Source organism: Lissotriton vulgaris, chromosome 6, assembly GCF_964263255.1.
Source record: "Lissotriton vulgaris chromosome 6, aLisVul1.2, whole genome shotgun sequence".
Taxonomy (NCBI): domain Eukaryota; kingdom Metazoa; phylum Chordata; class Amphibia; order Caudata; family Salamandridae; genus Lissotriton; species Lissotriton vulgaris.
This window is the reverse complement of record NC_141694.1, coordinates 771,677,780-771,696,738: the sequence shown is the minus strand read 5'-3', so window position 1 is coordinate 771,696,738 and position 18,959 is coordinate 771,677,780. Positions and strand designations below refer to the sequence as shown.

The following is an 18,959-nucleotide window of genomic DNA, read 5'->3' as shown; positions in this document are numbered from 1 at the left end:
CACGGGGATCAGGGACATGATCCAGGTTCATTGTGGGTGTGCAGTGTGCTACACATCATTGTGCATGTGTGCCATTGTGCCCATCTCCCCCAGTCCCTGGTCGTTACTCACCCTGTTGAGGCTGTGTCAGGTCCCCTCAAGCTGTGTCTGGACTCTAAAACTCCTTGCACCGTCTCCACACTGATGACTGTGGCCTCCATTTCCTCCAGCTCCTCCTGTGGCACTGGACTCCCACCTCCTGTCGCCGTTGCTGCCTTCCTGTTGGCAGTGGGTTTGTGCTTGGTTTAGTTTTCACATCATGCCAGCCCCTATTGGCCTTCTCCATTGACCTCCTCGAAACTCCGACTGCATTCACGGTTGTCTAATTGTGGGTCTTTTGATGGTAGTATTCTGTCACCTCTGTGATGCTGATCTGGTTTGCCTGCGATTTGCCTGCAGACCTCTGCCAAGCATTGTAATCCATTCCATTGCACGAGCAGAGCCAATTTTTATTTGCTTTCAGTCTGGAGAATCGGGGCTTAACGTGGTATTGTATCCAAAAAGGGTGTACTGAAAGTCATCCATTTTCAATCAAGTCTTGAAGAAGAACCTTGAGAGCTTCATTTCACTTCAGAATTCAGTGCTATTTCAGTACATTAATGACCTTCTCACTGCATATGAAACAAGAGAGGCTTGCTGAGATGATACTATGGCAAGAGGATGGTGTCACCAGATAGAGTGGGGGTGATCATGAAAATGAATCCACCCAATACCCAAAAAGAGGTCAGAATATTCTTGGGAATGGTGGCTACTGCTGATAGAGGATTCCCAATCTCTCTCTGATGGCAAAGCCTTTACAGATGCTGACACACAAGGATGTGTGTGTGATCTGGTGACTTGGGATAACAATTGTTTGTTTGCTTTCCTGGAATTGAGAGAGTGCCTGTGCCGCACTCTTGCTTTAGGAATGCCTGATTACAACAACGCGTTTTCGCTGTTCTGCCACCTAAGGGAAGGTTGTGCTGTATCTGTGCTCACCAAGACACATGGAGGTGCCTGTAGACCAGTGGCCTATTTTTCAGCTAATTTAGATCCAGTAGCTTCAGCGTTGACCGGATGTCTCAAATCCGTTGCTGCAATAGGTGTCAGTATTGGGTGATCTGAAAGCTTTGTGATTTATTTTATTTATTTATTATAAAAGTTTTGTATAGCACGAACAAGACCCAGAAGGGTATCAGAGCGCTTCACAGTAGTGGAAAGGGGAAAGAAGTAGGGCAACATAGAGGTAAGAGAGGCTAACATGTTGAGCTAATAAAATTGTACATAAATGGGAGGAAGATATAACTTAATAAGGTAAGGCGCAACGCTACTTAATAGGTAAGGCAAAGAATCATAGATAATTGATAAATAAAAAATAATTTAAAAAACAGACATTTCGAAAACAGACGATCCATGGTCAAATTAAGGCAGGAACTTGGTCATTAGGATTGTTTTTACTTCCTGTTTGAACGCCGCCATGTAGGGGATTCTGCGAATTTCTGGTGGGGGAGAGTTCCAGATCTTGGGTGCCGCGCCCGAGAAGGCTCTGATGGATCACCCACTTACTGTATATGTGCCACATTCAGTTGAGCTTCTGATAACGAGAATCAAAACACAGCATTTGCCGAATAATAGGTTAACCTGATATGAGCAGCTGTTACTCGCCGCTGAGAATGTTACTCTGAAGAGGTGTTCCATTTTAAATCCTGCCACCTTGTTACCTGTTCCAAATGCTGATGGGGGAGAATATGAAGACCATGACTGTCTGGATGTCACTGAGCTTTGCACGAAGCTGAGACCTGACATTGTCGTTGAGCCAATAGCCCGATCCCGATCAAGTCCTTTTTGTTGATGGTTCAAACTTAGAGACAATGACAGTAATCTGAGAGAAGCGCTTGCTGTCTGTACCATCTATGGAGTGGTAGCATCTGCTTGTTTACAAGGATTACACTCCGTACAAGTGGCTGAAATCATTGCCTTGACCCGTGCATGCCTTGTTTCTGAACAAATCAGAGTCACCATCTATACCAATAGCCAGTACGGTTTTGGTGTGGTTCATGATTTCAGACAGCTATGGTCACAGGGAGGGTTCCTAACATCATCAGGTTTTCCAATCAGGAATGAGTACTATATGAGACAACTGCTGGAAGCTCTGCAACTGCCAGGGGAAGTGACTGTCGTTAAGTGCGCAACTAATGGTATGAGAAATGATTTAGCCACACCTCTAAACAGATATGCAAATGAGTTGTCCCTTATTGTGCTTTCCATGCATGTGTTCTCAATGGGGAATATACTGGTGAGAGTTTAGAGCAGACCGAAGTCAGCATGATGCTAGCTGTAGCTGACACATGGGATGAGGTGAGCAGGTTGCAATCAGAAGCTAATGATCAGGAACAAGCTAGATGGATCAGAGCTGGTTGTGAGAAAGGGAAAGAGGACACTTTGGTATCAGCTGATGGTAAGGCAGTGTTACCAGACTGCTTGTTAAACCCTATGGCGAGGAAAATTCATGCAGCAGCTCACATAGGGAGAGATGCAATGGTGAGACTGTGATAGGCAGACTTGGTTCAGTCCTTGGTTTCGAGTTATCACAGATGCTGTGTGTCATCGGTGTATTACATGTCAACAAATGAATGCTGGGAAGAAGACTGTTGTTGCCTTGAGTCATATAGGCAGATAGGGAGGTTCCTTCAATCAGTTCCAAATGGACTTTGTTGGAATGTTAGTGTGTAATAGATTGAGGTACAGTCTAGTTGTTGTGTGCAACTTTTCCCGATGGGTTGAAGCTTACCCAACTAGGAGATGTGATAGTCTCACAGTAACAAGGCTGTTGCTAAGGGAACTCTTAGAATCAGATTTCCAACTACTTTGGAGTCGGATATAGGGACACACTTTCATAACGAGATCAGGAAGTTGTTGTGTCCCACCTTGAGTGTGGATCAAAGACTGCATTGTAGCTACAGGCCAGAGGCATCAGGAATGGTGGGGCAAGTCAACGGGACATTAAAAGCAAGGTTGTCTAAAGTGTGTGCTTCAACATCTTTGAAATTGCCTGATACATTGCCTTTGGTGCTGATGAGTTTGCGCAGCATACATGACCGGCGAACTGGGTTGTAACCACCTGAGATTCTCATGGAACAAGCAATGCGTTTAACTGCTGTACCCTCCACTGGGCAATGAACATCACCGATGATTTGGTCCTGGACTACTGTAAAGCATTGGCTGATGTGGTTTGTTCTGTGTCTCATCAGGTTGAAGCTGCTACTGCATAGACCTCAAGAATCTCTGCCATGCATGACCGGAACCCAGGGGAAAGGGCCCTAGTCAAGAAACGTGAGGAAAATCTTGACTCTCATTGGCATGGGGCAAGAAAGCAAAGACACACAATTGATGGTCGGAATGCAGAACAAATCAAAACATTCACCCCAGTCTAAAGATCTGGGTGAAATCCATCATTCTTTTGCTCAGCATGGCACCCCAGTTCAGACCTGCCCATGTGCAAATCAGCCTTCACCCCATGCCTCATGGGAACAGTCCACCCCGAACTGCCATTCCAGGTCCTCCATGGACCGGAAACAAGCATCCTAGGACCGGTTTCGGGGTTTTACCCCTCATCAGCCAGGATAGCTTGAATCTAGTGGCACAGTGAGCCTGGGACCCATGGTGGGCTTACCAGGCACACTTAGGGCGAGGAAGCAAAAGACACAGAATTGATGGACGGAATGCAGAACAAATCAAAACATTCACCCCCAGTCAAGGGATCTGGGTAAATCCATCATTCTTTTGCTCAGCATGCCACCTCAGTTTAGACCTGGCCATAGACAAATCAGCCTTGACCCTGTGCCTCATGGGAACAGTTCAGCCGAACTGCCAGAGCCAGGTCCTCCCTGGACTGGAAACAAGCATCCTAGGACTGGTTTTGGGGTTTCACCCATAATCAGCCAGGATAGCTTGAATCCAGTGGCACAGTGACCCACGTCTGGGCATACCCGGCACACTTAGGGCGAGAAACCAAAAGACACAGAATTGATGGACGGAATGCACAACAAATCAAAACGTTCACCCCCAGTCAACAGATCCGAGTTAAATCCATCATTCTTTTGCTCAGCATGCCACCCCAGGTTAGACCTGACCATATGCAAATCAGCCTTGACCCTGTGCCTCATGGTAACAGTCCTGCCCGAACTGCCAAGCCAGGTCCTCCCAGGACCGGAAACAAGCATCCTAGGACCGGTTTCGGGGTTTCGCCCCTCATCAGCCAGGATAGCTTGAATCCAGTGGTACAGTGAGCACGGGACCCATGTATGGGCATACTCGGGGCAATTTTAGGGAGAGAAAGCAAAAGACACAGAATTGATGGGCGGAATGCAGAACAAATCAAAACATTCACCCACAGTAAAGAGATCTGGGTTAAATCCATCATTCGTTTGCTCAGCATGCCACCTCAGTTGAGACCTGGCAATATGCAAATCAGCCTTGACCCCGTGCCTCGTGAGAACAGTTCAGCTCGAACTGCCAAGCCAGGTCCTCTTGGACTGGAAACAGGCATCCTAGGACCGGTTTCAGGGTTTTACCCCTCATCAACCAGGATAGCTTGAGTCCAGTGGCACAGTGAGCCCAGGACCCACATCTGGGCATACCTGGCACACTTAGGGTAAGAAAGCAAAAGACACACAATTGATGGACGGAATTCAGAACAAATCAAAACATTCACCCCCAGTCAAGAGATCTGGGTTAAATCCATCATTCTTTTGCTCAGCATGCCACCTCAGTTCAGACCTGGCCATATGCAAATCAGCCTTGACCCTATGCCTTGTGGGAACAGTCCAGCCCGAACTGCCAAGACAGGTCCTCCTTGGACCGGAAACAAGCATCCTAGGACCGGTTACAGGGTTTCACCCCTCATCAGCCAGGATAGCTTGAGTCCAGTGGCACAGTGAGCCCGGGACCCACGTCCGGGCATACCAGGAACACTTAGGGTGAGAAAGCAAAAGACACACAATTGATGGACGGAAAACAGAACAAATCAAAACATTCACGGGCCATTAGAACCAAGTCCTGTGCACACGTTTTAAAAATATAAGTTTCAGTGTAAGAACCGTTCTTCAAAGTACTTTAGGTTCAGTAATTATGATAGTCGACATCAGGAATATATTAAAGAAGAATCTTTTATATTCAGTCATGCGGTTAAATACAGAAAGAAAGCCAGCCGACACGTGTTTCGTCACTCAGGAGTTATCCCGTGACTCTTCAGGGCTGTAGGAGTAGACCACACGGTTACGCGAAAGATCGCTTGACCGGTGATATTTCCGACCCGGTCGATAACCGGCTAAAATCTATAAAGTTGAACATTGAAATGCCACAAGGGAAATCAGGGAAGGACAGGCCCGTCGCTCTCCCTAAGTGCTCTGTATCAATTGAGACGTAGGGGGACATGTATGTCCGTCCTACGAGTGGACCGTAAATACCGGTCTCTAGTGAGATCGCTCCCGCGTATACTCAATTGTTAAATGATCTCTGTCAGGACTTCCACAAGTGGCATAATAAACATTTTTCTTGATTGGAGCATCTATTGATTGATAAAATGAGAATTTTACCCCGCATTCTCTATCTATTCCAAACAATCCTGTCACCAATCCCACAGTGATCATCAAGCAACTACCAACCTAGGTGAATAGTTATAGTTGGCAAAATAATTGTCAGTAAAACACTGCACACATATTGTCATACTTTCAGGATTCTCAGTTCAGATACATTATAGAATGGAAAAATAAGAAAACAGCCTAAAAATTATGATTCATGTATCAGCTAAACTCATCGAACCCCCTTTTGCAGTTCCCAAGGCTTTGGAAGTCACAGAGAAGGTGGGGTCTATATTCCTTTCCACTGCCACCAGAGTGACCCTGGCTGTATGGAATAACATGCCAAAAAGGCTGGGTTTTACAACACTACCTTTGCGGTACACATCAATTTCCTACAACTTCAATTTTACACAAACAAAAGATCCTCCGGCATTTAGAACTTGTAGAGAAGGAGGTTCCTCATGGTCAGCTGCCTGTTTCAGAATCAACATATAGTTTCCTTTGAGGAAATAAAGGCCAAATGCAGAATACCAGTAATTGAGTGATTTGCATGTACTCATTCCATCAATGGATGCTCCATCCTACAATGAAAGAAGTCTCTTTGTGCCCGCTCACGAATTTAGAAAAGTCGCTTATGGTTGGACCGCACAATAGGGCATTTATATTCACTCTTTACCGGCATCTTATCCATTCCATACCACACAATAAAATCCCAAAACAGAAAAGTTGGGAGGCAGAGCTCGGACAGGAGTTGATCCCCAAAGAATAGGAACTTCTCTACAATAGCGCATGCATCTTTGTAACTGACGCACGCCTCAAAGAAACACAGTAAGAAATACTGACATACTGGTATAAGACATCAGAGAGAATTGGGAAATTGAACACATATAGGGAAGACTTTAGTTGGAGGGGCGGTGCTACAGGTTGGATAATACACCTGTTGTGGCACTGCCCTTACCTAGAGAAATACTGGGAGAATGTCATCAGAGATCGTAATAGGACCTTTAATGTCTAAATTCTCAAAAAACCCCGGGTGGTTCTATTTGGGAGACTCTACCCAACCCACAGCTCATCAATGTCCCATCTGAGGTAAACAATTGGCTGTAGCTCTAGTTGCCATGATATAGGTTCTGCTATTCATTTGGGTGAAGAACACTACACTTGACCCTTTAGCTTGGCACAGAAAACTGTGGGATGTATCAGCCAAGGAAAAAAATCTCCCTTATGATGGCGAACACTCTTAAACCTAACTTGAAGTCCCTCCATACATTTTTAAAAAAAAATGATTTTACAGTTTTATATAGCGCGAACTTGGCCCGAATCAGGTATCAGAGTGCTTTACATAGCACCAGTTGCATTACATGAGGACACATTACTTTTTGTTAGGCATGTGGTGATTAAGTGATTTGCCCAGAATCACAGGATGTTCAGCGTCATTGCGGAGACTCAAACCCAGTTCCCCAGATTCGAGGTCAACCGCCGTAGCCGTTAGGCCTACTCCTCCCCAACATACATACAATACATCTTCTTACACATGAGTACAGGGAAGTTCTCTATCTCAAGTACTAGAGGACCAATCATCTTTTCCAAGAAGAAGTATCTAGAAAGCTCGCAGCCCAGAGGACCTAGGCCCAATGTGACCTTGGTATCAATGTTCCCACACAGCTTTGTAGGGAAGGGTAGCTCTCACTTTAAGAAACAGCCTCTTTATAATGTTGACCAACTATGAGGTGGAAGAGAGGAAAGAGTGGAAGATTTTTGCATGGTGCATGCCTATCAATAAAATCCTTGTTGGCTCATGGCTGTAGATGATGGTATGTGCACATCCACGTATAAAAACTGTTAACACTCATTAGAATGGGGGGGGACCCCCATTGCAGTGCAGGATTGCCTGATACAGTAATACAGTTGTTATATGTGAGCTGATGTCTCTGTATTACAAAAGGGGTCGCACTAGGGTCAGCCGACCCTTTTCTAATACTAAAGTGCTCTGGTGACGCTGGATATAAAATGACCCACATGTGTTGTAAATCCATTGATACTTATCTAATTTGTCTTTTGCTCAGCATGACAGATGCCACAGTATGCAAAATGCAAAGTTTTAAAAAGCAGTATCAGTTATGATGATAAATACCGCACAATAAGTCTTACCTTCACCATCTCCTCATATGTAATTAACAAGAAATTGAAATCCTCCTTGTGGGTGTACCAGCCTTGGATGTGATCAAACCAGCATCCGCCAAACACTAAAGAACAGAAAACATACAAACATGAACATTAAGGGTCTGAGTCACAAACTACATCCTGTAGTATGCAAAGTTGTACTAAAGTAGTTCTTCTTACTGACTACAAAATATAATTCACAAATCTTCAAGTAGAAATCTCCACCTCTCCTGTCTTTTCTTTGGGCAGATCCTCAAACATGTATGCTTACTACTTAGCAGTAAATGTGGGGGGAACCAGAGTAAGTGACTAGAAAATAGGGAATAATTGCTACTAAATGGAAGGGGTTTCAAGACCTGTAAGGAGGGGTTTAGGGAGGGAGAAGGAAGGCTGCAAGGAGCGACAAACACCCCCCCCCCACAAAAGAATAAACCCATTACTATTCACAAACTGCTATTCTAAACTTACTATAGAAGTGAAATAAAGCAGTAGTAAATTTACTCCAGGTCAGACCTGAAATAATTCCAGCAATATACATGACCAACCAATGGTACTGCAACACCGTCCCATTGACAATAATCAAGGGCAGGGGCATTACATAGAATACTATAGGAAATAATGTTAAAATAAATTAATGTATTGTAACATTTCAAAAATATCTATACATTAAATTTAATGGTAAAAAATTACACAACAATAAAAAATTAATATTATTTTATTGTACCATATTTTCTTAACCATTTTTTGTTTAAAAATAAATAAAATCAATGTAACTGTATTTTTTAAAATAATTAAATGAGTTAAATGAATTCTATACAGTACTTTTTAATCTAATACATCATAAATAAGAATAAACATTTTACTTTAGCTGTTTTTTGAACAATAATCTGCAAAAAATATAATTTCAATGTAATTGTATATATTTTATTTAATTTTTTATTTAATTCAAATTAAGCCAATAGTGCTTATATTTGTTATTATTTTCTTCTACAATAAATATTTTACGCTAATTTACATTAATATTTACATTAAATTGTTTTACTAATTTTTTTAAGTTTAATACATTTTTAAAAAAATCCTGTACCTTGCCACAGGGAGATCTCTGGCCTGGATGTGGAGAGCTGCACTGCAATATATGTGAAAAGCTACTAGTAGTAACTGTACACTTGTAAAATTGGCTCCATCACATCCCTTCCCTGTTTCAAAGGGTGGCAACATGAAAGTCTACACTTTGTGGTACATTTTGGCTCTGAAATTGTGACTAGCGAAAAATAATAAATTTACTATAAAGTGTAAGACTAAATTTACATAAGTAGATTTAGTCATGTTAAAATTACTTTGGGCCTCATTATGATGTCTGGAGGCTTTCCACCAGAAATCAGAGGTTTCCTTCCAACCGTCGTAATAAAATGCTGGCGGTTGGAGTGAAACCCCCGGGGAAATTTCACTTCACTTCCAACGGGCTCAAGGAGTCCGTTGAGTGGAAGGTGAATCGTAATCCTCAAAAAGAAGGCAGAGCCTGCTCAAACACCGCCGTGGGGATTATGATGCATGTTTCCCACCGCCTTTCTATGCAGGTCCGACCACCATAGAAAGGCTGTCGGAAACAGATTGTGGGGGCTCTAGCAGTGCCCCGTCCCCCGCGGCCTCTGCTATGAGGCCTGGAGGGAACCTGTGATGCTCCTCCAAACATTCATGCACCATGTGGCAGGCACCGTATGGTGCCTGGCACAAGGTGCATGGATGTTTGAAAATATCAATTTCTCTATTATAGCTTGCGCTGCGGCCCTTTTCCAGCCACCGCACACGCTGCAATGGAGAAATGGATGTTTCCGACAGCCCATAGGGTGGTCGCATCCTATTAGTCGGGCGGATTCCATCCCACTACAGTGTCGGTTGGGCGCTTGTCCGACCAACATCATAATAGGCTCCTTGAGGGTTAGGTCCCTTTGCATTTTTGTTTTCCTGCATACATTATTTATTGCCTCAGAATTACACTGAGCTTGGTCATAGCTAAGACCCCATGTTTTCTCCCAGCATTTCATAACAGAGTAATTGATTAATTTGGCAGGTATTTCACTTTTCACTGTTGAATGTGGTGACTCGCTTGTCCAGACTTTGGAAAGGGTTTAACTAGTATTTTTTCCTTGGAACTCTGAGGATCTGAAATTTAACTTCTACACAATCTGGATTTCACATGATCAATGCATCACTGATTATCTTTTAGGTTTATCTCGATTATCTCAGGCAAATTCTCTCAGCACAAATCAGGCGAAACATTTAGTAAAATTCCTTCTGATTTATTTAGGTGAATCTGAGAATGAGAAGCCAATGAAAAATCACTGACCTGGCTACCATGAGGAGCACCTGCCCTTGGCTATTCGGTAGTCAGTAGCTGCTACATTGCTGCCTTTGATTTCATTATATGTGGATTTACCACACTGGAGGTGCCTGGCTCCAACATATCTGGGAGCCACCTTGCCCACAGTGTTTTTATGCAGTTTATGTGTTACTAAATTTCTCCCATTCTTGTTTTACTTTTGCACTTTTGTTTCCCAGTACTACCACTTGGAGCTTAAGCAACCAGGAGCCCCCCGACAGACACTGACACCTCGGACCCACCGCCCCCAGCCACATTGACCCCCTGCTTTCCTGGACCCACGTCAACGATGATGACACCATCAAAATCATGAGCACTATCCACTCCGGCTCACCATCCGACCAATGCCGGCACCACAATGTCAACAAAGCAAGCTCCACCATCGCACCCCATCTCCGCAAGATCATCAACAGCTCCCTCGAGACCGCCACCTTCCCGGAGAGCTGGAAGCACGCCGAGATCAATGCCTTACTCAAGAAACCCAAGGCAGACCCCAAGGACCTCAGGAACTTCCGGCCCATCTCCCTACTGCCATTCCCGCCAAAAGTAATCAAGAAGATTGTCAACAGGCAACTGACCTCCTTCCTCGAAGAGAACAACATCCTGGACCCATCTCAATCTGGATTCAGCAGCAACTACAGCACCGAAACAGCACTCATCGCCACCACCGACGACATCAGGGCCACACTGAACAACGGAGAAACCACGGCCCTCATTCTCCTGGACCTTTCGGCTGCCTTCGACACCACCTGCCACCACACCCTCCGCACACGCCTCCAGGAAGCAGGGATCTGTGACAAAGACTTGGACTGTGACCACCTCATTCCTCACCGGCAAAAGCCAGAGTGACCACCTCCCCCCATTCCGTTCCAAAGACACCAAGATCATCTGCGGCGTACCCCAAGGATTGTCCCTCAGCCCAACACTCTTCAACATCTACATGGCACCGCTCGCCAACATTGTCCGATCGCACAACCTCAACATCATCTCATATGCCGACGACACTCAGCTGATCATCTCCCTCACCAAGGCCCACACCACCACCAAATCCAACCCTCACGAAGGAATGAGGGCCATAGCCGAATGGATGATGAACAGTCACCTTAAACTGAACTCGGACAAGACGGAGGTCCTCATCATCGTATCCACCCCCTCTGCCTGGGATGACTCATGGTGGCCGGCCACACTGGGAGCTGCACCGACTCCCACCAACCACGCACGCAATCTGGGGGTCATCCTGGACTCAGCGATGTCTATGACCCAGCAAGTAAACGCCATCTCCTCCACCTGCTTCAACACCCTCCGCATGCTCCACAAGATCTACAGATAGATCGCCACAGGAACCAGAAGGACGGTCACCCAGGCCCTCCTTAGCAGCAGGCTTGACTACAGCAACGCTCTCTACGCAGGAACCTTAGCCAAACTCCAGAAACGACTACAACGCATTACAGAACGCCTCTGCACGCCTCATCCTCAACATCCCCCACCACAGCCCAGATGAAAGACCTGCACTGGCTCCCCGTCAACAAGAGGATCACCTTCAAGCTCCTCACCCACACTCACAAAGCACTCCACAACACCGGACTAGCGTACCTCAACCAGCGACTCACCTTCTACACCCCGAACCGCCAGCTTTGCTCCACTGACCTCGCACTCGCCACCGTCCCCCGCATCCGACGAGCAACTGCCGGCGGTAGATCATTTTCCCACCTCGCCGCTAAGACCTAGAACACCCTCCCCATCCACCTGCGGCAGACCCAGAACCTACTGGCCTTCAGGAGACTCCTCAAGACCTGGCTGTTTGAGCAGTAGCAACACCTCTGCCCCCCCAGCGCCTTGAGACCCTCACGGGTGAGTAGTGCGCTCTACAAATGTACTGATTGATTGATTGTTTGATTGATTGATTGATTGATTGGAGGGGAAGCCTTCCAGTAGGGAGGGGATTGGGGGGCTCCTGTATGATTTCAGTTATTCTCCTTGTCGTAAGGTCTTAGCCACGCCCCCTTTTCCTGAGGTGGGATATTTTTAAATACAGGGTGCGAGTCTGTATTGAATCTGGCTCCAGTGAGGAGCGCTTGACTACTGCTACTTTGTAAGGAGTAGCTGCTACAATGTTGCCTTTGATTTTCTTTGTATGCAGCTTCACCGTCCTGTAGGTGTCTGGCTCCAACATCTTTGAAAGCCATCTTAGAGAGGCTCTCCATAGCATTTTTATTCAGTTTATGTGTTGCTATATTTTTCCCACTCCTGTTTTACTGTTACTTTTTTTTTACCGGTACTCCTGACTGCAAGGGAAGCCTTACAGGAGGGAGGGGAGTTACTGGGCTCAGGTTAGATTTCTGTTGTCCGTCCCGCTTTTGGTCTGTCGTCACTCTGTAGCCATGCCCCACTTTTAAGAGGCAGGCTATTTTTTGATGCAGGATGTGCGTCGACCAACGGACACGTGCTGTCGATGTGTGCAGCGGGCGCACTCATCGGCACAAGCAGAGGGCACACCAAAGAAAATACCGTCCACACCCAGTCGGCACCAGGAGGCAGGACTCTTGCCATTTTAGGTTAGCCCCTATCTCATATACCAGACAGGAATTGCAGGGTTTCTCCCCAACCCAGCCTAATGTCTGCTGTGACTCTTTGAATCTTGGCAACTCGGGCCTACGTTGTAAACACTACGATTTCTTGGTCCCAGCCCCTATGCTGCTGTTAGGTGAAACAAGTCCTGCACCATGACTTTGTTAATGTTAAAAAGATTCTAAACTGTAAATCGCTGGTAAAGCACACACTTGAGATTTACAACTTTTTCCAGGAGTACATGCCAGAAACAGACTTTCTGACTGAGACATGGCTAAATGAGGACTCCTTCCCGAACACATTGCAGACTTTGCCATTGTTGGGTAGGACAGGCAGCTACAGAGAAGGGAGGGAATTGCCATTATCTGTAAGCAAGATTTTCAATGCACCCTGTCTGAACTCTCCATTGAGGGTTGCTAAGAATCCTCCTTTCTCCTGGTTTTTTCTAATAATGTTGCTGTGTCAGGAGCTCTAAGTTCCTGGCCCCCAAGCCTACTAGCTCATTTTTCTATTTTACTAGCTGACACACTGTCTCCTATAGCTTCACACTACTCCAACTTGTTGGTGGTAGGCAATTTCAACACCCACTTTGACAATACCAACTGTCCAGCGGTCAAAGCACCAATTGATGACATGGAGAGCTTACTACTCTCCCAGCTAGTTCATACACCCACTCATAGATTAGGGCATATTCTTGACCCTGTTTTTACCAACATGATGCACACTGAAACCCAGCCATCCCTCCCTCTGGCCTGGTAAGATCATCTTCTATACCAATATATATTTTATGATAAGGCACCACGGTCCCACCTCAACATGGACACGGAAATCGTCCAAAGTGACCACAAAAGTTTCAGCCAAATGCTTGAGAATTGTTGTCCCACCCTGGACAACTGTGTTGATAAGGCCAGAATACTACTTGACTACCGGCTCAGGGAAGCATTTGATCAAATTGCCCCTCTTGTAAAGCAAGTCAAATGCAGACAAACGCCTGAATGCTTTAATGATTAACTTTCTGTTCTTAAAAAGAAGTGTAAGCAGCTTGAGCACCTTTGGCACACATCCTATGACTCAGCTGACTATAAGGTGGCACTAAAAACATATCAACTGCTTATTTATCAGTCCTGCCGAGGTTATTACACTGAAAAAAGAAAATCTTCCAACAACTCCTCACTTGAAATTTTTTCTATTGTCAAATCTCCCACCTCGCTATCTTCAGTCTCATCCTCATCTCTTCCATCAGAAGAGAGCTGCAATACTCTATCCTTTTTTTTTTCTCTGAAAAATTGAAGAATATCTCTGCTTCCTTCCGGGCTGCAGCTGGAAACTACCCCCAGCTGAAGACATGGTTTGATTCGTCGGCTGACTGAGTCATGCTCCTGCAATTTAGTCCTATTGAACTCAAGGAGTTGATGTATATATGTTCTACCAGCACATCTGGCTCCCCATTAGACCCAATATCTCCTTCCATCTTATAGCAGGGCTGTGATATAATCCAGCCTGTCCTGTATGAATTATTGAACTGGTCTCTGTCTTCCGGCTGTGTCCCTCTTCTTAACAAAACACTACTCAACCCCTCTAAGCCTGAAAACGATTGCCCTGACCTCCGCCATAGTACGCAATCAGGCTTCTTTCCCTCCTACAGCACCCAATCCACCTTACTACTAGCCTCCGAGTCAGCTCGTTAGATTATGGGTGATGGTGACTCTGTGGCTATCCTAATGCTGGACCTCAGTGCCGTTTTTGACACAGTATCCCACCACATCTTGATCGAAAGGCTCTGGTGATGCATTATAGGTGGGAGAGCATTGCTTTGCTTTGCCTCATGTCTGCAGGAATGTACATTTCAGGCCTCCCAAAAAACATTCAACTCGATGGTACGACCCTTGCAGCAGGGAGTGCCTTAGGGCTCTTCACTGAGTCCAACTCTATCCATATATGTGTCCGCCCTCTGGCTGAGGTCATTGAGCATTATGGGTTTATCATCATCTTATACGCAGATGACACACAACTTGTCATCACTCTGTTTCAGAATAGTGAACATATGGCCTCTTTTCTTTGTCTATGCATGTCAGAGGATGCGGCGTGGATACACTCAAACTGCCTAAAGCTGAATGCAGGGAAAACAGAGACATTGGTTTTGTGTAAGCACCTTAATATCTGGTCCAATGCCTGGTGGCCTCACAGCCTGGGTATTTTACTCCCTTCCAAGCCTTAGGTAACAAATCGGGGCATCTGGTTTGATTGAAAACTCTCCTTTGACAACCAGATCATCGCTCTCGCAGGGAAATCCTTTGCGGTGCTGAGATCTCTGAAGAAAATTCTCCACCTATTATCAGAGTCTGTCCAAAAACTGCAGTCCAGGCCCTGGTTATATCCAGGCTGGACTATTGTAATGTACTGTATTTGGGGGTGACTCAATCAGCTAAGGTGGAGGAGTGTTGCCCCACCGCACTCTGAGCAGTAGAAAAGGCAGAAATAAAATGATAATAAGAAGGTTATTATCATTTTATTTTCTGTTTCTGCAGGGCTGGGTTAGGGCGAGGTGGGTCTGGTGGCTCAAGGAGGAGTGGACTGTGCACACTAAGTGTGCATGATTGCTTAGCCGGTTGTCTGGGGCCGCCAAACAGTCATGCGCACTTTGCATGTTACCCACACAGGCTGCATTACATCCTGGGTGGGGAACGTGCACAGGCTCCCTATGCATTGCACCGTTATGATAAGCTATGGCGAGCCTGTGTGCTTCTGGACTCTTCCGCAACGACGGAGAAAAGACGGAGGCGGCCACGGTGCGAGGAGGTAAGTGGTTTTATTTTATTTTATACTTTGCCCCCCTCACTCCACTGCCCCCACCCCGTTCCCTGCCAGCACCCACTGAACTCAATCCCGCCTTAGCATGCTGGAATGGGTCCAGAACATTGCAGTGTGGGTACTGCTCAATCTACCTAAGCTTGCCTCTACTGGTACCACACTTGGAACACTGCACTGGCTCCCGGTGAGGCAAAGAATCGCTCTCAAAGCTCTAGACTTCAGATACAAGGCTCCTTCCTTCAAGGTCCATCCTATTTTCAGGCGATTGTTAAACCTTATGTCTCTTCCAGAAATCGGAGACTGGACGAAGCAAAAGGGGTCATTATCCCAAAACTTTAAAGAGTTCGAATTGAAGCTTCTTGGCACCTAAAATCTGGAATTCTCTTCCTGTTGCAATTAGGCAGGCTTCATCTGAAACTCTTTTCAGGAAAAAAACTAAAAACGTATCTCTTTGGGTCTAGTTGAGAACCGATCAGCATGTTTGGCAATTTTATCCTAGGGATCAGAGTCCGAGCAATGGGACACTTCGTAAGAAGTAGTATTCGCTTTATAAGTTTTATTATTATTATTTGTTATTATTTCCATACCCTTTTCTTGACATTTCTGTGTATTCCACACAAATATAAAGCAATAACATATAGCCAGGTTTTAGATGCTTCTGTACCCTAGGATGCCTAACTGTTCACCATGCTTTTATGCTTTTGTTGATTTGCAATGTACACACTGTTAGATTAGTTAGTTTAAAAAAAAAATGTCAGTATACCTTCACCGTTTAGATATTTCTCCATGAAGTGATCTAAGTTTGTGGCTGGTTTCGTTATGGATAAAATCTTTTCAAAATGGTAAAATGAAGTCAAAACATCTTTAGGATTTCTGACTATGTAAATAACCTGTAAAAACAGAAGTACAATTAGATTTTAAGGTATCTCGAAATAAAGCCATAATTCTTTATTTGCGTTTAACAAAACATAAACGGTTTGCAAAAGTACTTCTCTCTGTCCTTCCTGTGGTTCAAATTCTGCTTCATCATCATTGATATATTGCTGACTTTATGATTTTAGCCTGAGACAAAGGTCCATCCTAGTGGACATAGAGGAAATTCAAATGTTCTCCAAATTTGCACGGTGCAAACGCCATCCTTATCCAGTCACGGCTCCTCGAGGGAGTGCTGCGGCCAGTGGGGTGGGAGGGGGTGGGGCAGGGTGGGGGGTAGTAAACTCCGGCATACGACTGAAGGGAGTAAAGTACATAAATAAATAAATAAATAAAACGAATTACATTGTGCGCGAAGCATCGCCATTTTACCCCCACCCTGCCCCTCCCCCTCCCCACAGCACTCCTTCGAGGAGCCGTGACTGTCCTTATCCCTCACGCTATCAGGTAAAACCTGAAAATCATTGTCTAAAAACAATAAATACTTAGGGCCTCATTTATGAGAAGTGACGCATCGCTGCTTGAAAGCAGCGATGCGTCACTTCTCAGTGCGCCCTCCTTGCGAATGATGGATGCGTCATATTTACTGTATGACGCATCATTTTGCAAGGTGTTACAGATACCTCAGTATTTCTGACGTATCTGTAGGTGCAAAAGTGATGCATTTCTGGAGTGTATCACAAAAGTGACGCAACTCCAGCAATGTGTCCTTTCACATAGGCAAGCCCCATGTGAAAGGGCCTGCGTCAGTCTTACTCCTGCTGTGAGGCAGGCGTAGGATATGACTGAAACAATTGTAGCATTATAACACGACAGATTATGGCTGGATTAGTCTTTTTTATTTTTAGAATGCTTTTAGTTATTCAAAACAGCAATATTTCAAAAATTCTGAAGTAATTCCAAAGAGGGAGAGGGAATATAAAAGTTTATTTAATTTTGAAAAAGTGAGTTAATTTGGCAAGAATAAACACACAAAAAGGAGAAAGATACTGAAAAGTGTTTGGTTGTGCAATCACATATCTCATTCGTCCCCTGTCGTTTAGTCTACACACGTATCCTATCCATTCATCTTACATTCAAACAATGTGTGAATAAAAAAAGGGAAAGAAAGAAAGAAAAATGTAAGTAGCCTCACCAGGGTTCAAAGCGAACCTTTTTTAATGTATATGGTGGGGTGCTATTTTTAGTTTCTGGTTGTTTTATAATGGTAACATCATAATCAAAAATAACAGGCCATCAACATTTTTTACAATTTCATTATTTTACAACGATGTTATCACAAGATTAGCCTGAAAAAAGAAGGGAGGTCGATGCGTTTCGAAACCCCTTAACTCTGGGGGTTCTCTTCAGGACCTTGGGGGGGATCAATCCTGCGAAGGAATAAAACAACAATGCTTACTATCCTGACTACTGAGAACCTTCAACTTTAAAACAGACCATTGTCCTCAGCCAGTTACCTTGTCTTCTAAATAGTTCAGCGTGGTTTTAAATTCAAATGCACTGCGGTGTTTTTCAAGGACTATCAGACTTCTTGGAGTAGTCAAATATACCACATTCAGTTGTCCAAAACAATTCGTCGTAGTCTGCAAAGTGAAGCAGAGACTCTCTGTTGTTGTATATTGTAAAAGAATCAACAAACTTCCAATTGACATGTGACACTGGTTTTTACAAATAATTACCTTCCCTGGACGGGAGAATCTTCATGAATGTTAATCGGCGTTAGCCCTGCAGCTTCTAATACTTCCCCCGACTTCTGGATGGAACATAGGAAAATATAACCGTTTATTTATGGGAAGACACGTTGTTTAATCAGACAGCAATCCTGCACGTCATGTCAACCTACAATCGTCTCACACTTCTGGAGTTGTACTATCAAGTGTCTACAGTTTTCGCGGTTTGGGAACGGTTCTATTCGTGCTGCCACTTACAATCTGACTGATATGAGCGGAGCTTATTCCTTAGCTACTGTGGCGCAATGACTTTCTCTAAAACGGTGTGCCTCCTATAGTGTTCATACCTTATTCGTTCGGGCGGGTCTCCTCTCCATGCAAACAGCGTCTGGCGATCCACTGATGCAATGTGGGTCCGTCGCTTCCCCGGCTCTCTTTGATTGCGTTCGTCTCGTGCTAGAATTGTGGGAAATGTAGTTGTTTCTCAGGAGAGGGCGGCCGTCTTAAGCACAATCATGGCTTTCAATTCCAAAATCGGTGCCTCATGTTACTTTCACGATTGAAACCGCTTTCACATGGTTTTAGAAAATCTCTTCTTTGGGTTTGTTATGTTCTACAACAATAATGACGACATCGTCCTAGGTCTCCAATTGAAGAAACGGAGGATCATAGTAGTTTATGCATGGACATTAAAATTTGAATGTATGTGTATTTTTCTCGTACACAACCTTATTAACAATCAGTACTCCATTGCATTATAATAAGGCTGTAGTGGTGCATTTAAAGATGATATAACTCGGACATCTCATTTAACCCTGTAACTGCAGAGTTATA

General features: G+C 44.6%; 1 protein-coding gene across 1 annotated transcript in view; it reads right to left on the bottom strand.

Annotated features, from left to right (window-relative positions):
• Window positions 1-18,959, bottom strand: part of LOC147707960 (amine sulfotransferase-like) — a 288,392-nt gene that overhangs the window by 65,523 nt on the left and 203,910 nt on the right. Inside the window, exons 5-6 of the mRNA XM_086926764.1 lie at window positions 16,286-16,412; window positions 7,752-7,846 (exon numbers count right to left, since the gene is read on the bottom strand). Of these exons, the coding sequence (XP_086782890.1) occupies window positions 7,752-7,846; window positions 16,286-16,412 (222 nt within the window). The remainder of the gene's footprint in view (window positions 1-7,751; window positions 7,847-16,285; window positions 16,413-18,959) is intronic.